Source organism: Protopterus annectens, chromosome 7.part0 (genome assembly GCF_019279795.1).
Source record: "Protopterus annectens isolate FY-2018-M chromosome 7.part0, PAN1.0, whole genome shotgun sequence".
Lineage (NCBI taxonomy): Eukaryota > Metazoa > Chordata > Ceratodontiformes > Protopteridae > Protopterus > Protopterus annectens.
This window is the reverse complement of record NC_056739.1, coordinates 1,611,706,388-1,611,730,172: the sequence shown is the minus strand read 5'-3', so window position 1 is coordinate 1,611,730,172 and position 23,785 is coordinate 1,611,706,388. Positions and strand designations below refer to the sequence as shown.

Sequence of the window (23,785 nt, the reverse complement as noted above, 5' to 3'; positions counted from 1 at the left end):
TCATTGTCCCACTGTACTCATCCCTCATTCGACCCATTATAGAATACAACGCCCCATTTGGTATGTACCTCTCAAGACATCTGCAACAACTGGAAAGGCCTCAGAAATACCTCACTAAAAGAATCACAGGCCTAAAGCAGATGCCCTACGCTGACCGCCTTAAAAACCTCCAGCTATACTCTGTCGCATATCGTCTACTCAGAGGCAATCTCTGCTTAACATACAAGGCCATGTCAAACCCAGAGCTGTTGGACATGCTACACTTAAAGAAATCCCACTCCCTCAGAGCTACACGCTCCAGGGATCTAAACCTTGTCATCACAATAAACAAAACATGCTGGAGGGATAAGTTCCTGACTCAGAGACTCCCCAGACTCTGGAATAGATTGCCCATACATGTCAAGCAGAGTGCCTCTTTGGACCTCTTCAAGAGGAACCTTGACGATTGGATGGGAGAAAGGAAATTCACCCCAGGGATCACGTCAGTCGCCCTGCTAGACAGGGGTCCAGGAAAGTAAATAATGTGGGAAGAAATAGCCAGGGAATTGTTATGGCTAGGCTTGTATAGGCCCTAGGGCTGATAGCCTAGTACCAACCTATGAACCTATGAACCTATTTACACAACTGTACTATGTTCTTCATGTTTCACTGTTGCAGTCATTACATTTTGGGTAGATTCCCAAAGCTATGGTTGGGAGGATGGATTTATACAGCATTAGGACCATCTATAAGGCCCTGCAAGACAGCAGTGGCAAAGCCAGCTCTGGATTTAGAGAAAATTGGTAAATGATAATGCTTGGTGAAAGTATGAACTGAACTCCAGGTAGCAGCTTCTAGAATATCCCTGGTAGGAACACCTCTGAGAAAGGCTGCAGAAGTAGATGCAGCCCTGGTGGAATGAGATCTGATCCCCAGGGAGATATGTTTTCCATGGTACTTATAGCAGAAATTAATGCAATGGCTTATCCATTTAGAAATGGTCTGTTTTGAAATAGCTTTTCCCTCTGCCCCCGCAACAAATGCTACCAGCAGTTGTTCAGATTTTCTTTGAGGTTTAGTCCTGTCCAAGTAGAATCTAAGTTGTCTGTGCACATCCAATGAATGCAGAATCCATTCCCCTTTGTTCTGTGGACTGGGAAAGAAAGTTGGCAAATGAATGGACTGATTAAGAGCCACACTGGATACCACCTTGGGCATGAAGGATGGATTGGTCCTGAGTGACACCCTGTCTGCATGAAAGATGATCAAAGGCTCCACTGAAATAAAGGCATGTAACTAAGATATCCTTCGAGCTGAAGTGATTGCTAGAAGGAAGGCTGTTTTCCAAAAAAGAAATTTTAAGTCTGCAGTAGCAGCTGGCTCGAAGGAAGGTAAAGTGAGCTTCTCCAAAACAATGTTAAGGTCCCAGGCAGGGGTAGGAGCTCGCCTGGGTGGTCTCAAGTTTTTGGTCCCTCTGAGGTACTGCTTGAGCAGAGGATGAGAGAAGAGGGGAGGTTCTGTGTTATAGTGAGCTGAAATGGCTGAGGCATGGATTTTAATGGAGGAGAAAGACAGGCCCCTTGTGAAACATCTCCGTTAAGTATTGTAAAATCTGAGGTAAATTGGGCGCTGCTATGCTCATTCCTTGAGATTGATTCCAGGCACAGAATATTTTCCATTTGTCAGCTTAAAATTTTCTAGTACTAGGTCTTCTCACCTCCGATATGATATCCATCACAGGTTTGCTGAGAGATGCTAAGGGTGAATTTAAGTGATTAGCAAGCTGCAAGGTTCAATGTTGGGAGCTGAGGGTGCAGAATTGCTGAGACAGTAAGGAAGGTGTCTGAGGCAGGTGCCATGGTGAAATTTGTGACACACTGCCCAGGAGTGGGTACCATTGTTGGCGTGGCCAGTCTGAAGCAATCAAAATCATTCTTGGTTTGTCCTGTTTGACTTTCAGCAGAACTTTGGAGAGCAGAGGCAAAGGGGAAAGGCATAGACTGATAGGTTTTTCCAGCTGAATGACAGAGCATCCACTTTCCAGGCTTTTTTGTGAGGAATCATTGTACAAAATTTGTCCAGTTGGTAGTTGTGGGGGGAGGCAAATAGATCTCTGTCTGGGCTCCCCCATTTGCTTGTCAACATTTTGAAAAGCCATGGTTCCAGTTTCCACTCGTGCGGGTGCATGAGATTTCTGCTTAGTCCACCTGCCAGTGTATTCAGTTTTCCTGGCAGGAATTGAGCTTGTAGTTGCACTTGGTAGCTCAAGGCCATGTTCCACAATGCCATGGCTAGTCTGCATAGGGGGTAGGAATGTGTACCTCCCTACTTGTTTATGTACCACATAACCATGGTGTTGTCCATCTTTACTATTAGTTTTCTGGATGAATGTAGTCCTTGAAGGCTGTCAGAGCATTCTGTACAGCTAACATTTCTTTTTGATTGATATGCAGGTGCATTTGATTTGGGTTCCATTTGCCCTGAATGCACTTGCCTGCCAGGTGAACCCCCCCCATGCATAGTCTGATGCATCTGTAGTTAGGGTTTGGGTGGCAGGGGGTAGTGTGAATGGCAGTCCCTTGTTTTGGTGGCAGGCCTCTGCCCACCATAGGAACTCCAGGCGTAGACAAGGTATGATAGGAATCATTGTTTCCAGGCTGTGACAATGTTGACTCCATAGACTTTTTAAGTACCACTGAAGTTTCCTCATATACAGTCTTGTATATGGAATTAGAAGAATACAGGAGGCCATGAACCCCAAGGCTTGCAGTATTTGTCTTGCAGACAGCAGGGTTTTTGTGGCCACTTGCTTGAAGTAAGTTACCAAATGAATTTGCTTTTCTGGCGTGAGGGCAGTTGTATTCAAGCTTGTATTCAAGCTTGCACCCAGGAATGTAATCTGTTGAGAGGGTACCAGTTGTGATTTCTTTTCATTTATGGTGTACCCTAGACAAGTTAGAACCCTTTTTACAAACGCTAGATGATATATAAGTATGGCCTGGTTTTCTGCCTGAATTAGACAATTGTCCAGGTATGGATATATTTGAATATTTCTTTGTCTTCAAAATGCAATTACTGGAGCCAGGCACTTTGTGAATACCCTGGGTGCAGTAGACAAGCCAAAGGGCAGTGCAGAGAACTGATAATGGAAATAGCCTGCTTTGAAGCGTAGGTATCTTCTGCAAGATTTCCTGATTGGGATATGCAGGTAAGCTTCTTTTAAATCTAGAGTTGCCAACCAGGCATCTTTGCCTAGCATTGGAAGTAACTGGTGAAGAGTCAGCATCTTGAATTTTGGGATATCCAGAAAGGTGTTTAGAGCAGAGAGGTCCAGGATTGGATGCCAAGATTTGTCTTTTCTGGGTACCAGGAAAAGCCTGGAATAGAAACCTTGTCCCTTTTCCCCTTCTTGTCCCTTTTCCTCTTCTGGTACTGGTTGAATAGCCCCCATGTTTAAGAGGGAAAGTACTTGTTTCTGAGCCTCTGCCCACTGATTTGGGGGCAGGTCTGGCCACCCGTTTGGGGTTGGCAACATGTGGAAATGAAATCCGTATCCCTGGGACACTATGTTTAAAACCCATTTGTCCTGCGTTATGAGTTAGCATTTTTTTGTAAGAAGAGCAATCTTTCCCCCCAAAGGGGCGACTGAAAGGTAAGCGCTTGGCAATTTTAAAGGAAAGTTATTGAGACTGTTTACCATAGGGGGTGTCTTGTTATTTCCAGATTTGGAAGTGGATGTCCCCCATTGCTTAGTTCTGAGAGTCCCTTGGGACTGAAACCTGGAGCTTTTAGTGTGTCTGAGTTTGGTTTGAGAGGATCTGGAAGGAGCTGGAAAGGACCAATTCTTAGTAGGCCAGTGCCTTCTAAATCTTGGAGGTTGCACTTGTAAGAAGTCTTTTATAGTTTGCATAGATTTAGCTTTATCTTCCATCTTTTTTAGAATTTCTTCAGCCTTATTGCCAAACAGGCGGTCCTGATTTAAAGGAGCATTCGACAATTTTGCTTTAACATGATCAGGCAGAGATTGCTCCTTAAGCCAAGCATGTCTTCTAAACACAGACCCAGTAACCACAGCCCTGCAAGAGGCTTCTAAAGAATCAAAACCACATTGCAAAGTATGCTTTCCAACTTGTTCAGCAGAATGCAATAAATCCTGTAAATCTTTATTTTCCACACAGTCAGAAATCAACATCATTTTCTGTTTAAGCAGTCCCATAATATGCTGTTGATATTTTAGCATATGAAATTGGCAGTTTAAAGCCCTGATTACCAAGGTTGCAGAAGTATAAACTTTTTTACCCCATCAATCCAGCGCCCTGGAGTCTCTATCAAAAGGGGTAGTATTTTTAGCAGTAGAAGCCTTAATGCCCTTGGGCCCCTGAGAAATGGTTTCTGGATCCACAACAGGATTTTTGAAAAGGAACTTGTGGGACTCAGGAACCCTGTAGTATCTGTCAGGTTTACTAGGAGCTGGAGGCAGGGAATCAGGAGCCATACTGAATTCTGAAAACACATCATCAACAATGTCTAGTACAGGAGGTATAGCCAAAGGCCTATGCTGAGGTAGGAGAAGGAAATCCCTAAGCCTCTTTTTAGATTCAGAAAATTCCTGACTTTCCCAGTGGAAATGCTCCCTTAAGGTATGTAAAGTTTCCCCAAAAGAAAAATTCTCAGGGGGGAAGCAGAGGAAATGGAATCCTCTGCATCAGAATCCTCATAAGTAGGCATGGACAAATCCAGGTCATAAGAAGAATTAGAAGAAACAGAGTCCTAATCAGAAGATTCATAGTCAAGGTCAGTCCTAGGCCTCTTAGAAGGGGGGGGGGGGGGGTTGACTACTCCTGATTAGAGTAATAAGATCTTCAGCCATTTTGATCATTTGTTTTTTAGGCATAGGGGCCTGAACCTGTGGCCTGGACGTCATTTTTTTAGACATAGATCGAGATTTAGGCCTTAGAATAGAAGGTGGAATTGGTTTAATATGCAAGTCTGTAGGGCTGAAAACACCCTCAGAAGCCGGTGCCTGCACAGCGGCTCCGGACCCATCCAAGGTAGAGACATCCTCGGGTTCCGTAGGTGAAGCATCTCGTGGCATACCAGACTTTGAGTGGGTCACAGCAGAGGCCCGCGAGTCAGAAGTAGCGGGAATCAGGGGCTGCGAAAGCATCTAACTAAGTACCGGCGAACTGGCGAACTGGCGACTGGCTTAGGAGAAGCGTCATCATCAGTTTTGGACTTCAATGGCCTGTCTCTGTCTTTTTCTTTGCATTTTTTTCGGAATTCCAGTAGCTGGATGGCTAACCGATGCCATTTCTGGATAATTAAACTGAGAACTGAAATATTTATAGGCAAAAATGTACTGACGACGGATAGTGCGCTGATTTAATAAAGGACAAAACCGACAGCAAGGTACGTCATGGTCAGGGCCTAGGTAAGGAATACAGTACAAATGAAAATCTTTATGAGGTATTTGCTTCCCACAAGTAATGCAATTATTAACTTTTACTGACATCAGTAAGGAGCAAGAAAAAGTTTCCCCAATGGGGTACTTAGCTTTAAGTTGAAGACTTCAGTTCTGAAACTCGAAAACGAAGATTTCAGGAGTCGGCCAACTGGCACTTGTGAACTGCTTCTGCTTTGGGCACTGCACAGCAAGAAAGACTGATGTAATAGCGTCGGCTGCATGTTTTATACCCCTGACGACCTGACGTCATAGAAGAAGGAACAGCAACTGACGCAGGACCCAAGACTTTGCTAATCAGGCCGACTGAGGGCAACCTGCCAGCAGATTACCCAAATGTAATGACTGCAACAGTGAAACACGAAGAATGTCCCCTGATATCCTTAAAGGATAATGTACATATATCCCAGGTTACCTGTGATTCAAGAGGTTTAAGGTATCACACAGTAGAAATTATAGCTTTGCTAGATTTTTCTTTTTGTGTTTTTAACCAATTGGTTTTCCTGTGTGACATTTTTACTCATTGTTTTAGTTCCTCTGGATCTAAGAAAAATGAAAATTAACAACAAGCCTTTGCCAATGTAGTGGGCTCAGTCCATGCCTCAGCTCCTTTTGGGTGACTCTGCTGTGGCCGTTTCTGAATCATAAGACTATTCAGTTTTTCTCTAGTTCACTCTGGCATTGTCCCTTAAGCCACTATGGACTGGAGTCAGACACATCTTCTGTGGCTGTTCAAGTGCCCTTTGCAGACATGGGAGATACCACTTAACAGTCTTGGAGCAGGGAGTGGGGAGTTCTTCCTTGAGTGCCTGGAGAAAGAGACTTTCCCTCGGATGAAGCTCTAGCTTGGAGATGGCCTCTTTTTAGAGCCGTTCCTAGGAAAAAAAGAAAGTTAAACATTTATCTTTCTCAGACTTTTTTTCTGTAGATAAATTTTATTGGGTTGGCTCAGGGTTTATTGCAGGTATTACAACCTTTTTATTTGACTGGCATTGTTATAGTAAAAGCAAAATTGTTTCCTCCATCTGTTTTGATTCCATGTCTGAAGAAGAGGACATGGACTGGGAAGGAACATCTTCTGTGGTTTTTGCTCAAGTATCAGATTCTGATTCTGAAGAACGTTTTTTTTTCTTCAGTCTCCTACTGAGGAATTTTCTTTTTCTGAGACTATCTCCAGAATGAATAAAATGTTTCTGTATGAGCAGAATGCTATCCCAGCATCTTTAAAAAAAAAAACACTGTAGCTTATTACAAAGTGTTTTTTTCAACCAGCTGCTATTCCTCCAATTCTACCAGCTTTAGATGATATTTTTATCACTGCTTGCAGTATGCCTGACAGTCAACCTGTAGCCCCTAAAAAGGCAGTTAGATTGTACAAAGTTCCTCAGTCTTGCAAATATGTATTTTCTCATGCCAGATCTGACCCTGCAGCAGTTTCAGTTTCAAATTCCTCTGCAGCTAAAAACATAGTTTCTAACCTTCTGACAAGCATGGGAAACCCTTTGATAGGTGTGGGAAAAATGTTAATCATCTGCCTCTTTATATTTAGAATTCTCAGTTGCCAATTCTGCAAATGGTTCATCTTCTACACCCCTGCTTGTTAATGTTTCACCTCTCAAGCCCCTGCTTACACTTATCAAAGGTACCAGAACTTGACAGATATTTGGGATGCATGGCTAGGCACTGGCAGTCTCCCTTCCTTTTCAGAGGATTCCTCCACACTCCAAATCAGACATCCCTGTTTTCCTGAGTAATTCATCAATATACTTTCTTTGGAATTAACAGAACCAGCTCTTTCTATCCAGATAAGAGAGGGAGTTTTATTCAGGGGTTTTTGTGGTGTCAAGAAAGGAACCCTCTTGGGGACTAGGTCTAGCTTTGTCTTTTCAAAATCAGTTTTTCAGTAATTTTAGATTTAAAAGATGCTTATCATCACATTCCTATTTCCACAGATTTCAGACATTTTTTTTAAAGATTTTCTGCTGGCTTACATTTTCAGTTCTCTGCATTGCTATTTGGTCTACCTACTGTTCCAAAAAGATTTATAAAGTGTGTAGCTCATGTGACAGCACATTGCAGACTATAAGGTATTTACATTTTTTATTATTTAGATGACTTGCTTATATTTGCAGAGTCTTTTTTTCAAAATGTCAGGAGATTTACTTAGATAAGAAATATTCTTCTCCACCTAGGCTTTCAAATGAACATGCTAAAATCCTCTTTCATTCCTTCTGACAGGATTGTGTTCCTGGGTTGTCTTCTGGATGCAGCCATTCAGAATGCACGTCTTCAAAAAAAGTAGATTTCTATCTAGAACTCTTCCTGGACTCTTCCAATCAATCAAAGACTTTGCCCAGAGAACTTGTCATGGTTTTAGAGTTCATGGCATATATTATTTTCATGATTCCCTTCGCCAGACTACATATCAGAAAAATTCTGTATATTCTGTAAACAATAAGCTCTTAACATCTTCACCCCCTGACCTTTCAGATTCCAGTGTGTTGAGCTTTGTAAAGAGAGAGAATTGCTTTAGTGGAAAGACTAGATATTTTGGATCTAGGTCTTCCCTTCTTTCTGGTAACTCCTGTACAATCTATAATAACTAGGGTTACCACCTGTCCCTCTTTGCGTGGGACAGTCCCTCTTTGGGCAGTTGAGTCCTAAAAAAAAACAACTAAAAAACAGCAAATATCCTGAGATTTTAGGACAAAAATAATTTCTAAGTTTTCTTTAATAGTTGCATAAAACAGTTATTTTGCATCTGAAACACCTAAATGTTACATGGAATAGCATAAGCAACTCAAATGATACAAGAATAAGCTTTTATCTTGGCAGAAAAGTGAAGTTCTGTCCTTTGCACTGTCCATGGGTATGTTTTGTACTGCAAAATCTCACCTTTCTACAAAAAATGTCCCACTTTGGGCATTTGAAAAGGTGGCAACCCTAATAATAACAGATGCATCAGATTTTGCATGGGGTGCTGTGTCTTTGGGGGTAAAAGTGTATGGTCTATGGTACAAACAAGCCAGACCAAAACACATATATGTCTAGGAAATGTTGGCAGTAATAAATGCACTCAACTCTCTCTCCCATCTGTGGTTTCTTGGAGCTCTTCTAGTGATTACAGACAGTACCTCAGTGACACAGCTTCACACACACAGGTGATACCAGATCTTACCCTTTGTGCAGATTGACTACAGCAGCTAAGTGGCAATTCAGCACAGTCTAGCCCTCCAAGCTTCCTACATTCTATCAGAGCAAACTTTTGTGGCAGACAAACTGAGCAGGACCATGACAAACTCTTACAAATAGAAACTGAATGAAGGAATTTGATCTAGTTGTGGGGAACTCATCAAGCAGATGTGTTGCTTCCTGTTAAAACAAAAAACTAAAGAAATTCTGCTCCTGGACTCCTTGCAAACAGACTTGGAAAATGTATACTTTTTCACACTCTTTGAAGGGAATGTTCTTGCATGCCTCTCTACCCTTTCCACTGATAACAAGGGTCATTCTGATAATTCAGAAGGACTCTCCAAAAATCATTGTGGTGACTCACTTCTGGCCCAAGTTCTATCTTCTTAAAGAATTGACCAAGGCAATTAGCACATACTTCCTCACAGAATAGATCTACTTGTACAAAATAGGGGTATTTGATACTCTCCACCTTGAACAATTACAACTGGCAGCTTAGATGATTCAATTTTGACACTTTTTAGGCGCCTTTTTGTCTTGAAGATGTATAGTATGTGTTAAAGAAAACAAATAATCCTACTACAAGGAAATCTAATATTGGTAAATGGAAAATATTTTCTTGTTGGTGCCACACTAAGAACCAGGCCCCTGTCAGAGCTTCTGGTTGTGCAATATTTGTGTTATTATTTCTTGGCTTTTCATATTCCGCTATCAAGGTTCACCTTCTGGTCATTTCAGCATGCCTACCCATAGATTATCTCCTTTCAACACAGTCTTTAGGTAAGCTTTTCTTGAAAGGGGTTTTGCATTTGCGTCCACTTAGAAAACAGGTGGTACCAACCTTGGATCTTTAATTTTTCTTGGAAAAGATGGCACTTTCTCCATTTGAACATACTCATCTGCCTGATTTAAGGCACTTATCTTGGAAAACTCTGATACCCAGTGCTCTGACATCTGCAAGAAGAGTATCTGAGTTGCAGAATATTATGATGGATCAGCCTTATCTGGTATTCCATAAAGCCAGGATTTCCTTGAGAGCAAAGCTTTCCTTTATGTCTAAAGTGATTTCAAAGTTTACTTCCAGTAAGGTCATGCATCTCCCTGTCTTCCTTCCAGAAGCTCAAAATGAGGGAGAAAGGATTCTTCACACTCAGAGAATACATAAACAACTCAGGTATTACCTTGACAGAAATAAATCCTTCAGGAAAGCTGAAGGTAAGAAAAAAAAGGACAAACGGTTCCAAAACAGAATATTTGCAGACAGTTGTTTTTGGCTATTTTTTTTTCATTTTCCTACCATAACAAGATCAGGCAGAGTCAATACTCATTCTAGCAGGGCTTGGTGGACTCTAGAAGCACTCTAGAGGGAACTACTTGGTCCTGAGTACATACTGTTACAAAGCACTACAAAAGAGATTCATTTTCCAGATCTAGAACAGGCTTCACTAGGACCACTCTCTAGGGTCTCCTGGACTCTCATCCTTCATCCTTCCAATGTATATATGTTTGGGTATTCTACCCATGAAGCTAAAGCTACTGTAGCAGTGATTTAATGTTTTATCATAGTATGGTTGTGTAAAGTAAACCTACCATAATGGCAGATGTTCAAATAAATGCTGAAGTAGCTGCTGTACACATCCCCTTTATTTTCCAATGTTTTACTGCCATATATAGCATTTATCTTTTTTATCTGTACCATAGTCTTCCTTTTTCTGTTGGTAAGAAAGTCCTGCAGCTTTTGGCACCTAGACTACTGATCATCTCCCTCTGGAGTTTGTGGTATCAGTAGCCGGGGCAACTGTGGAAGGTAGCTCAAGGCTCTGGAAGGTTGGCCATCTCTTATATCCAGGATATAAACCATAAAGCTAATGCTACTGTAGTAGTGATTTAGCTGAAGATCTACTGTTATAGCAAGTTTGCTTACATGATTATACTGTCTCTTGAAAAGTTTTCAAGAGGAGGAAGAGCTCCAGACACTAACAGTTGAAGACAGTGGACAAAGGGAGAGAGAAAAAGATAGCAAGAGGAGAGAAGGGGTAAAGAAAAAGCAGAGAAGTCTGATTTGGTAGAGGAATCCTAACAGGCAGTTGTAGAAACCAATAAAAATGTAAGTCCTGGACCATCTCAGTAAGAAGAGCGTACACCTGCTTTGACAGCTCCCACAACAGTGATTTCTGAGGATATTATTAAAGTACACATGGAACAGTCTTTAACTCTATGATGCTTATAATGTTTAAATTAACAGCACTATCTACTGGTATCTTCATCAGTGTTATACAGAATCATATTACAAATACAGCAGATGTTAGCTAGTGCAGAAGATTAAGGCCACAAGCTGTTAATGAGCTGCTTCCTGTAGATCATGGTTCAATTCCCTCAGCTTCTATTTGCTCTAACCAACTCACTTAACCCCCAAAGTGCTATTGGGGAGTTGGGTATTAGGCTATGCTCCTCAATGTTCTCCTGGATGTCACGCTTACTAACTGTCCATGGACTGTGGGATGTATAACAGTAGTTAAGCTTAAAATGGCCACTGTTAAGGATTTCTATCTTTTCCATGCAACAATGGTTGATGACTTGCTCACCTACTGTTAATACTTTTACAGATACATTTTTTACACAGAATGGATTTTCACCTAGTGCTTTATTTTCATTCCAAACCCCAGAGATGTGTTGTAGGTGAATTATCATTTTCCACATTGCCTGTATGTTCTTGTGTTACACGTGTGACTGAGTGTGTATGCATTTGTGTGTGTGCGTGTGTGCGTGTGTGTGTGTGTGTGTGTGTGTGTGTGTTGTGTGTGTGTTGTGTGTGTGTGTGTGTGTGTGTGTGTGTGTGTGTGTGTGTGTGTGTGTGTGTGTGTGTGTGTGTGTGTGCATCCTCTGATGGCTTGGCACCCCATTCTGGATTAATTCTTGTACCTTGTGGTCAGTAAGATCTGTGGTAGGCTCTGGTTCCTATGACTGTGAAATGGATTAAATGGGTATTCTAAAAATGAATGAATAGAAGAATTTCATTTTTTACCGATATTTGTGACCTCACAATATAACTTTCCTAGATATTTGCAAGTCAAAGAATAACAGAAATACAAGGTCTAGTGACCTGAATTTGGTCTGAGACTTAAAACAGAACATGCTCGAGAGACAGATATGTGTCCCAGAAACTGCCTCTCCTTTGGAACAGGCAAAGTTTGTCTGTTTTCCAGTTTAAGCACAACTTAGACACCGGGCCTAGCATTCATGTCCCTCAGGGACAGAGGTAGCTTATAAATGCCTGGATCTCAGTGTCCTATTTGGACAGAGGACATCATTATTCTGTCGGAAAAACTTGACTAGGCTCAGAAAGCCCGCCCCCCAGTCATTATCCTAACAATAGTCAATGAATCTATGAATCTATTTCAGTTTATGCTGTCATTTATTTGTAGTATTACTGACTTTGGAAGGTCATGTTGCAGATATATCACTAATTAGGTAATGTGTTTAAGGAAAAAAATGATCCTCCCCCAAATATTCAAGATATCTACAAGCCACAGTTAAACCGGACATCACATTTTCTTTTCATGTTCTTTCTTAGTATCACTATCACACAAAAGCCGATAAAAGAAAGGAACTTTTCTGCTTTTGTAGCTGACAAGCACTTTAGGCTAAGGTTTGCCAGAGTTTGGATGAAACTGCATTAGACTCGCTTCTGATTGAAATTTTCAGTTCACTTGGATGTATGTTCCTTTCCTTATCATTTCACGTTTGCGGGCATTCTTAAAAAGCTGCTCCTCTGGTCTAACAAAATTAGTGTTCTTCTTGAAAATGGTGGTATTTAGTTAGTAATGCCATTGAAGCCTCTGATGCTAAACTTAACTACCTGCTTGCTAACTCAACCCTATACATCTTGTAAAAGAACCTACAAGGCCTAACTAGGATACTGATCAGCCCTGTCTTAAATCTCCTACTAACAGGCTTAATAGGGTGCACTGTCTTTTTAGCTTTGTCAGCAGTATTGAATGATGGCTACTTCTTAATGGCTTTTTGGATGAGAAACTAAATCATACCACCTCTTTCTAACTACTTGAATCTTTCTGCTTTCTGAGAACATGTATTTTTGTTTGACTCAGATTTCATGGAATTATGCTAGTTGGGAGACATTCTTAGCTCTTTCTTCTGTATGTTTTCTCAACAAGCTCTAGGACAAGCACTTCCCACTACCCAACAGAAGAGCACTAGAAGGGATACACAGTCAGTTTACCAAGAAAATGAGGCAGCATCAAAATCTTCAGCACAGGATATACGCTGAATAGAAGGCTTCAGGTTTTCCTCAACTTAAAGAGGGAATTATTAAAGTTTTTCAACTTAGCTCTTTCAAAAGAGGTCAAGAGACATGAGATAGTTTTTGCTAAGCAGCATCAAGTGAGGCTGTTAGCTAAGCCACATGAGTCCTGGGACATATTACATAGATTTTCACATAGGGACAAACATTAGACTTGCTCTTCAATTGCACCACCTACATGCTTAGTGCCTTACCTCCTTGATTTGAAATATTCAGGGCAACTTAGGTCAAGACTGAAAACTATCCACAAGCTAGCTCACTGATCTGCTTAACAAGAATAAATAAATAAATAAATAAATAAATAAAGTAATTGCCTGTAGCGCTTTTCCCCAGCATCCTACACTGACCTCACAAAATTATCTGTAAGGTGGTGTGCATTCATTCATTCGATCCTGTCTATTAACTGAGAGGATTAAAGTTAAACAATCTGCATACTTAGTGGTGTAAACCTTAGGTCGAGTTTGTTGTCACTGTTGAATTGACCCCCTGACCCCATGTGTAAAAATGGGAAAAAGGGGTTGTGGAAGGATGGATGGATGGGTGGAATTTCTTCAACCTTCTTCATTTTCTAATTCTGATTATACAACGACCCCCCCCCCATTAATATTCCAAAATGTGCATGCTGATTGGTCAGCATGCATGTTGTAAATCAGATTTATACTAATGGAAAAAGGTCCGGTCGCCCAGACTTTTTCCATTAGTAAGTCTTTTTTTTTGGAGAGCAACGGAGAATGGAAGAGCTCCGTTGCTGTTATCTCGCTATGTTAAACGAGTTTAACATAGCAAGATATCTTAAAAAAAAGCAACGGATATCTTCCTTTTTCCGTTGCTTTTTTTAAAGCTATCTCGCTACATTAAACGAGTTTAACATAGTGAGACACGTTTTTAAAAGCAATGGAGATCTTCCTTTCTCCGTTGCTTCCACACACAGTTCTGATGTACTGTGTAACCATACACATGCGCAGTACATCAGAACTGCTGCAGAATACTGGACAGCTGTGGAAGGGCAGCAAGGAGGCATTATGCAATACCATTATTTAAGAAAAGTAAGTATTTTTTTCTTAAATAATGTAATTGTATAACAGCAATAACCCACTTCTGGGTGTGGATAATGCTTCGCCCTCATGACCAAACCACACTAACCATGGGTAAATCCAGTATTACCCACACCCAGGCGTGGGTTATTGCTTAATTATCCTAGGTTCTAGAAGACCTTGTGTAGCTTTATTACAAGATCCATAGTATATACTATACACATCATTCATGGTTCTTACTTGGTTCCTCCTAAGTTGAAGCAACCATAAGACGTCTCCATTTAAAAGTAGGGAAATCCTTCTTCCACTAGCCATCAAAGGTCTAGTCTGATATTTCCTTACTTAACAAAGATTATTGGTACATTGAGCTCAGTAAATATGTGACAAAAATACAGTAATTTGTCAGGAAGTCAGCATGGTTTCTGGCAGTGGCATTGTGCTATGGCTACATCCTGACTTTTGCTGGCAATATTCTCTTCTGTACAGATAAGGGACTTTGATGAAAGCCATTTTTGTGGATTGAGACCATTAGATACTATGAATAACAAACTTTTCCTCTGTGTACTTTCAAAGATGAGCTTAGCTTTATATTTGTATGTCTGGATGCTGTTTGACTGGCCTGCATTCATGGCTGTTTTGCAAGCTAGCAACTGTGTGGTGCTCAGACCCTCTTTCTCCCTTGAGGTGTACATGCAGTAGTAGCTGTAAATTACTTGGATACCATTTTGGATAGGCTACAGGTTAGTTCACCAAAAACAAAAGCACAATGTCTGAATCAACAGGCAAATTAGAAAATGTGGCCTTGGACTGGGACATACACAGTTCCCTTGGCCATACACTAAATATACTGAAAGACTGTTACTATTTTGCAGTTTGGATACTTTGTGCTTTGGTTCTATTGTAATTTACTTTGGAAGACAAAAATTAGCATCGTAATTTATATTTTGGGATCCCAACATTTCTCAGTACTAAAGCCAAAATGGAATTTTACAGTGAGGTACTAATTTCTCAACTTGAGTATGGCTTTACAGTTGCTGATTAGGCATCCTCATCTAATTTTATTGCCTTCAGAAGCTTCCTAAGACCTACTCCTGTATGCTTCTGCTTCCCTAAATCAAACACCACTGCTACTGGAAATGGTGTCCTTCTTCCCTATTAAAGTACAGGCTAGCCCTGCTGTGAGTTTGCTTGTGGTTAAAGAACACTGTTCCCATTTGTAGATACACAGTCTTCTGTATAGTGGTCTAACACTAGTCAATGTATCAGTCTTCACAGGTGTAGAACCAGTCTTAGACTGGGTGTTCATGCTTATTATTGTTGGGGCCTGTGGCATGAGGTAGCGTAGTTACCCTTTAGGCATCTCAGTTTTAGAAGTAACTGTCATCTTCTTCAAAAGAAAGGGAATTCACAAGACTACACTCTATCAACACCTAAAGAAATCCCAATCCCTCCGTGCCACATGCTCCAGGGACCTAAACCTCATTACCACAACAAGCAGAACATGCTGTAGGGACACGTTCTTAACCCAGAGACTTCCCATACTCTGGAACAAACTTCCCATTCACATCAAGCAGAGCACTTTACTGGCTCTCTTTAAGAGAAATCTTGACAAGTGGATGGGCAATAGGAAGTTCACCCGGGGGATCAATTCAGTGGCCTTGCTTGACAGGGACACTGGGAACTAACTTCAGGTGACATGATGCCAGGGAATCTTCTTGGGCTAGGCTTATGTAGGCTCCAGGGCCATTTGCCTAGTACACACCTATGAACCTATAACATTAGTTACCTGATATTCAGTTCCCTGCTGTCAGTTCAAATTGTATATAATATTGAGACTCTCATGTCATTTGTGCATTGGCTGTTTAATAATAATGGCTGTTTGAATAATTAAAGATGAAATATGCATCATGAATGTTTTCCTCTCTTGTCAGTTTTATTTTTAATAATTAAACTATGCATTTAGAATGCATTTGAGATGTATCCCTTGCTCATTATGTCTCCTTATATTGTTAGTTTTTTCACCTTAGTGTTGTCTGTGACTGTAAAAGGTTTGCTTTTGATCATCGCTGAAAAAGGGGACCATTTGCAGCAAATCATCTGTCCCTTTTACAACGTTGTAAACCAGCATAATCTTTCAATCAAAATAAAGGCCATACAGATAAGCAGAAGAAATGAAAAACTATAGAGCGAGGATGATTGTAATGTTAAGAAATTAGAAGAAATATAAAATTATTAATGATTACTGAAGTGAAATTGATTTAAAAGTCCTACTGTGTGTATGAAAAAAGACTATGAGTCCTCATTTAAAACATGAAAAAAATGCAGGGAATTTGTATAACAGGACTAACTTATGGTAAGGGCTTTTTCTTCAGGAGCAAACTTAGTTACACATGACTAAATTTTACATTAACAACTCCCCTATACTGGACAAAGAAAATGTAATAGATTTTATGTATATTTAAAAAAGCACAAAACACTACAGAAAATACTTACTCGCTTGGAAGAGATCTTCATTGTTCTTATTGCAGCTGGAACCTGAACAAAAAAATAAAAACAGAATTTTTTATTTTGTGAATCTTAGTTTGCAACTGCAGAATTAATGGTCCCTAAATAAGAGTGCATGTTTTGCGTTCACAGATGTACTCATGAGCAGGTAGGTGTGTCTGCAGACAATTCAAGATAACTACCATTGTGTCTTCTGCAAAATTCATTCAACTGACTTGCATTCTGCAAAGCCAAGAAATACACCCCCCAAAGGTGTTAGTGTTAGAATGACATCAGTTTTCTTATTACCTAGTTTTCACATCACTCACCTTAAGCAGAGTCATAACTACCCACACTCTCTGACCAGAGCAAATTGTGATTTCATTGATCCACTTCACCTGATTACAGCACTTCATACATCCTGACCATAACAGTTTCATTAAAATTCCATGTGTCATGCGACAAGAGCAGAACGTGATTGTAGCACCTTACACTACTGGACTGCAGTGCAAAGTGCAGTCTTAGTACACCACACCAGCTGGCCATAACAACCTGTAGCTTCATCCACATCACCTGATGATTACAGTATATTACTTGCATCGCTGTTTCTCAGGTATTCATTGCCAATTTAGCAGAGGATTACATAGGTCATTTTTTTATTCTTCATCCTGACTACTACATGTTACAGGACTGGGGCTTCTAGAATAAAACTAGTTAAGCTTTGCACAGCAAGTTCTAGACTGTCTAACTGGCCAAAACACACTTATAGATTCATAGGTTCATAGGCTGGTACTAGGCTATCGGCCCTAGGGACTATACAAGCCTAGCCATAACAACTCCCTGGATATTTCTTCCCACAATATTTACTTCCCTAGACCCCTGTCTAGCAGGGTGACTAACATGATCCTCGGGGTGAATTTCCTATCTCCCATCCAATCGTCAAGGTTCCTTTTGAAGACGGCCAAGGAGGCTCACTGCTTGACATGTATGGGCAGTCTATTCCAGAGTATGGGGAGCCTCTGGGTCAGGAACCTATCCCTCCAGCATGTTTTGTTCATTGTGATGACAAGGTTTAGATCCCTGGAGCGTGTGACTCTGAGGGATTGGGATTTCTTTAAGAGGAGCATGTCCAACAGCTCAGGATTTGACATGGCCTTGTATGTTAAGCAGAGATCACCTCTGAGTAGACGATATGCCACAAAGTATAGCTGGAGTTTTTTTAGATGGTCAGCATATGGCATCTGCTTTAGGCCTGTGATTCTTTTAGTGAGGTATTTCTGCAGCCTTTCCAGCTGTTGCAGATGTCTTGTGAGGTACATACCAAATGGGGCATTATACTCTATAATGGGTCTAATGAGGGATGTGTACAGTGGGGCAATGACCTCCTTTTTTCTGGATGAAAAGCCCTTAGTGATGAGGTGTGCCACATAGAAGGATTTCCTGACTGTTGTGGCAATGTGGTTATTGAAGGTGAGACCACTGTCCACCTGTGTCCTTAAGTCTCTCATCACACTTTCAGTGTTTAGTGTACTGCCACCTATGTGGTAATTCATGGGTACATGTTTTTTTCCAAAGGGGATAACTATACATTTCTTGGCATTAAGCTTGAGCCCATGGCTCTGGCACCAAGCATCTGTTTCTGTAAGGCCCTTTTGTAGAATATCCACATCATTTGGGGATTCAATAATGGCTCCCAGTTTGCAGTCATCTGCGAACTTTGTTAGCCAGGGGCCCTGAGTGTTGGTCTGTACTTCAGAGAAGTAGATGCCAAACAAGAGCGGTCCCAGGACTGAATCTTGAGGTACTCCACTTGTCACTTGTCTGGAGCTAGATTTGGAGTCGGCTGCTTTTACAGTCTGGGTTCTGTCAGTAAGCCAATTGGCAACCCATTGAGTGACGTAGAGATTTATGCCCAGCTTAGTAAGTTTATCTATAATTCCAGAGTGGGGGATGGTGTTGAAGGCCTTGGCAAGGTCCACATAGGCTGTGTGGACTGCCTTACCCTCGTCCACAGCTCTGGAGACTGATTCGAAGAAGTCAATCAGGTTAAGGAGACAAGATCGGCCCTTCACGAACCCAAACTGGGTGGGGTCCAGTGTTTGAAGGTTGCCAATGTCTTTGTTTATAAGTTCCATGATAATGCGTTCCATGCCCTTGCAGATCAGGCTCATCAGACTGATGGGACAGTAGTTCCCGGGATCCAAGTTGGATCCCCCCTTGTGGAGTGGGAGAACTGTAGCTGTGCACCACTCGGTGGGCACAAAGCCTGAGGTGAGGCTATGATTAAACATGACACTTAGGTGAAGTGCCAGTTCATTTTGTAGTTCATGTATTACACAGCCCGGGATGTCGTCTGGTCCCATGGATGCTGTATTGTATGCTTTGGAGAGTGCAGTTTCTACTTGTTTGGCCGTAATTACCAGAATTTGGCAATCTATTGGTATTGAGATTGGCCCTTTAGGGGGTGAGAGGGAGGTGAAGTTGGCACTAAATCAATCTGACAGGATATTGGCAATATCCTTGGGATCAATATCTTTAATGCCATTCTGTTGTAGCGCAGAACAGATCTGAGCATTGCCATTTAGATTCTTGACATAACTATAGAATGCCTTGTGGTTGTCTTTGGAATCTTTGGCAATTTTATTTTCATAACTAGCTTTTGAGGATTTTATGAGGGATCTCAGCTTATTACTGAGGCTGGTAAGGGAGCTTTTTGCATCCTGGAATTTTCCTCTTTTTTGCAACAGTTTCTTCCTTCTGTTGTATAGTTTGTTTATAGCAGGTGACCACCAGATTGGCTTCCTTTTTTTGGAGGACAGCATCTTGGTTCTATTTGGGATGGCACGATTCATGCACGAGTGGATGTGCTCGTAAAGTGCCTTAGTGTAGGATTCAGCAGTTGTACTTTCAGATCCTGTCTGCAAGGGTGTCATGAAGTTTGTCACTTCTGACTTGAGTAGCATGAAGTTGGCTTTGAAGAAGCTTTTTATGGCAGTTTCCTTACTGCGGGGTGGGGGTGGGATGTGGATGTCAAGGGTGATTTGCTTATGGTCAGACCTGACCAATGAGGAGGTGACCACTGGTGTGGAGCATCTATCTCCCATGTTGGTAATGACCAGGTCTAGGATATTGGAGCCCCTGGTGGAACAATGGATTAGATGATCCAGGGCATTGGAATTTATGAATTCCAAGAACCGTTGGGAAAAGGTGTTGGTACCTGAGTAGTTTTCCCAGTTAATGGCAGGGTAGTTGAAATCACCCCGTATTAGGGTGTTTGGTTGTATATTTATATTTTCCAGTATGTTTAGAAAGGTGTAGTGAGAATCTTGGGGCATGGTGGGGGTTCTGTAGCAAGCTACAGTTTGGATTGCAGTCTTATCTAGTGTTAGTTGCACCTGGAGAATTTCAGATGCATTGTGTTGGGCAACTAGCCTGGAGGTGTGAATATCCTTGGTGAATATGGACACTCCTCCACCTTTAGTGTTTCAGTCTTGGTTTGGTGGCCGAAAAGTGTGGTAAGAGTTGTAGCCTGGTATTGCAGGGGTGCACTCTGGAGCCTTGAAGCAGGTCTCAGTTACTGCAGAGATATCGATGTTTTCCATTTTTAGGAGTGCTTCGAGAGAGTGCATTTTGAGGTTCAGACTGCTGGCATTGAGTAGCATTACCTTCAGATTTTGCATGCTTGTATCTGTTACGGTGCTGGTTTTGTCCTTTGAACCTTGCCTAAAAAAAGGCACCAAAGGGGTGGCAAGAACTTTAGCCTGTAACCTGAATCCAAGGGGTGACAGGTGGAGACCATCTCTGGCAAAGCATTGTGGTTTGTCAATCATGTCTTCCCAGGCAGACAGATAATGGATCCCCTTTGAATGACACCAGAAGCTTAGCCAATTGTTGAAGTCAATCATTTTGTCCTTATACTGTGGTATCATTCTGGGCGAAGGCAGGATGCTACTTAGAGCTAGGGTCATACCTGCCTGGGCCACATGATCCGAGAGCTCTTCCATGTCTCTTTTCATGTAGTCCAGGGAGGTAAGTCTCAAGTCATTCACTCCAACATGGACAATGACAGAGTCATATTTGTACTTGTTGTGGAGTGGGACATCAGTGTGCCTGACTATAGAGTCACCTATGACTAAAGTGTTGGGTGCATTGTCTTGCCTTAGAGGCTGTTGTTGGGTGGCACACTGGTTTTGTGAGCTATGTGTCGCTTTGGTTGTGACTGGTGTTTGTTTGAGTTTCAGCTTCGGAGGTCCTTGTTCTTGGGCAGATTAATGTTAAGGGCCTCCGCATATATGAGTTTAGTGTTGCTATGTGTGGGTGTTGATGGTGTGGGTTTTGAAGGGCTATATGTTGCTTGAGGTGTAGTGCAGGTGTTAACCTTATCCTCTTGACTGTCTAGCACAATCCTGGCTAGAGAGAGCTTTGCTTCCAGTTTAGCTATGTAAGTGCATCTCTCGCAGGTTGTAGTGTTGGGTCGTAGGAGGAGAGGGTTGTCTGTCTACATGAGTTAGTTGCCGCATTGCCCCAGTATGCCCAGATTCACCAGGTGGACAGGAAAAATCACCAGAAGCTGACCCTTAGACATGCCTGTTTAGGTGTTTTTTTTGTAAAGTACAAGAGCTGTTTTCCCTTACCTTTGCAAGGTACTTTGCAATTATAGGCTGTTTAGCACCTACGATTAATTTCTCCTTATTGACAAGGAGAGTTGAGTTCTTGTATCAGTTTCAGGCTTCCTAGTGCTTTCCAGCAGGTTCTAGAGCAAGTGCTAGTCACAGGGGCTCAGATTTTAGTGCTACTACTGAGAAACCAGCTAGTTCTAAGGGAAAATTTGAACAGCAGACTTTCTGGCACCTGGAATAGTTTTACCATAGCCCCGCGGTGCTGCACGATGCGAAAAATGTGCAAACACACGCATTTTTAAGTCAGAATGTTGTTAGAGATAGAAATCAGCCCAAAAAGGCTAATAAAATTACAATTTCCGAGCTGGAAACCACTACTCTAGTGTTAGATAGGCATTACAATGCTCGCCACTCCCACTGGTAAGCAGTAGGACTTCTCTCTACCACAGCAAGGTCTCGATAGCTCTGAACACAGAAGTCCTGAGACAAGAAAAGCCTGGGATCTGGACTATTCTGGCTAGGAAAGGTGGGAAATGAGCAAGCAAGATAGTATTTTTTTTTTTGGTTAAAACAGGTTAAACAATGCAATAATACAGTAAATAAACACAGAACATTCTAACGCACTTGAGTGTGTAATCCTAAAGAGTAAATGCAATTAAAACTACAAAATTATCAATTTAAAACTTTTTAAATGAAGCAAGGCAAGTGCACAACTGAAAAATGATTTAAGAGGCAGTAATACAGTAGAATAAATAGCTAGTCAACATATACAGAGAAGTCTATATATGCAGAAAAGCAGCTAAAACGCACTTAAACAATTCAGATGCAGTGCAACCTTGAGCACTTGAGTTGTAGCAATATTAAGGCAGATACAGTTTTAATAAATGAACTAAAATATACTCTATATTTCCAAAATGTTTGAGAAGCACAGTCAGAACACAAGGAGATTCAGACTTTTTTTTTTTTTTAAGAAAGGGAGAAAGGAGGAACAGAAGGCTTTCTCAGATGTTCTCTCTGTATTAGGTAGAATGAGCTAATGACACTAGACTGGGAGGAGTGTCCCAGATCAAATTTACAGTAGGGGCGGGCAACTGCAAAGCCACCAAGTATAACAACAAGACACCAACAGGGAGGGAGGGTGGAGTCCAGTACTAAAGCTATTAGCCTACACTCTTTTAGACAGTAAACACTACAGAAATCTTTATGACAGCAGTGAGCCACAAAATGAAAGTTTTTAAACAGATAAATAAGCAAGGAGACTCTACAGAATGCTTTTAACTGCAAACAAATCAGTTACCCGTGCAGATTAGTTAATAGCAATAAAATCCAGTAAAAAGTATGCAGCAGGCAATAAAAACTTCTATATATAAATTGCTAGAAGCAATAACCAGTATAAATAAGCCAAAAAAAACAGGATACTTATTGTTATATATCTCAGATCAGAGTTGTAGTCAATGCCCCTCATCCACTCTGCTCAGTGTGTATAGACAGAAATCCTCTCAAAGTTATGAAGAGTTTCCATCTGTGATGTTGGCAAACTGGGTTTGACTAACATACTGAATTCAGTACAGGTTGGTTAGGGGTAGATTTGACTGAGCAGAGAACACATACCTTGTTTTTGGGTAGGCATGCTGTATTCTGGTAAGAGGATATAGATAGGACTGGGCAGAAAAGACCCCAACACTTCCCATAAAGATGGTATTAGATATCCTTAGCCATTTAGCTCTCATCCAGCAAGTTGGAAAGAAAGGGTATGGTTGGTATATGGAATGTTCTGGGCTGCCTGAAGTGAACGGAAGGATGTTGAACTATAAGAAATACACAAATAATGCTGTAACAGTTCAGGCTACTCTCCAGTTAACAGTAGCAGCAGCAGACTTTAAAGATAATAAAAATGTTATAATTAACCATAATGCTAGATCTGTAAGAAATGTATTCATCTTTTGTAACCTGTATGACTATGTGCCATAGGCATTGGGCCAGCTTGTCACCTGGAAGGTCTTCTTATGTTGTACCTCCCCCTTGCTCTACTGAAGCTGGTTGACTCCCATATTATCATTTCTTTCTTGGCTCAGTTCTGAGAATCCCAAATAAGAAAGACAGATGCTGACTAGTGCCTGCTGCATGATGACAGAAGACTGGCTAGATGATCCAGTCCAGTGCAGGGTGGATGATTTGGGAAGGGTACGTTACTGAAGATGGAAAGTTGGTTACATTTCTTACAGATCTAGACTTACAGTAAGTAGAAAACTACTGTATCTAATGACAATTAGTCCATATTCACTAAACATAAGGATAGAGTCCCCAGCTACATTTCATGTTTGGGCCCAAGTAGACAAATGTCCCTTTGACTTCAGTAGCCCCCAAGTTAAGAACATGCCCTGGAAGCATAACTTGTAGTGTTTTTCAGAAGTGTTTAGGATATACCAGGTAGATGCTGTATATATATCATCCGATGAGGCATTTCTGAGAAACATGACTGAAGTTGCTACAGCCATGGCTAAGCGGTCTGTCAGTCATGTGGATAGACCATGATCCACAGAGAAGTAACAAAGTTTTATGCTGCGTGAAATCTGCCTAGACTTTGGATACTTGGAGACTTTTCCTTTGTGGTGTAGAAGACATGAAACAGCTAGTCCATTTTTGTTATATATTCAGTTCTGCCAATGTAGAATCTTACAGCTTTGTGAACATC

At 41.2% G+C, this 23,785-nt stretch overlaps 1 protein-coding gene across 3 annotated transcripts in view; it reads right to left on the bottom strand.

The window, feature by feature from the left end:
• The window catches only part of SEMA3F (semaphorin 3F), an 861,789-nt gene that overhangs the window by 85,979 nt on the left and 752,025 nt on the right, over window positions 1-23,785 (bottom strand). For all 3 annotated transcript variants that reach the window (XM_044078156.1, XM_044078155.1, XM_044078157.1), the window contains one exon: window positions 16,481-16,522. In XM_044078156.1, coding sequence (XP_043934091.1) covers window positions 16,481-16,522 — 42 coding nt within the window. The remainder of the gene's footprint in view (window positions 1-16,480; window positions 16,523-23,785) is intronic.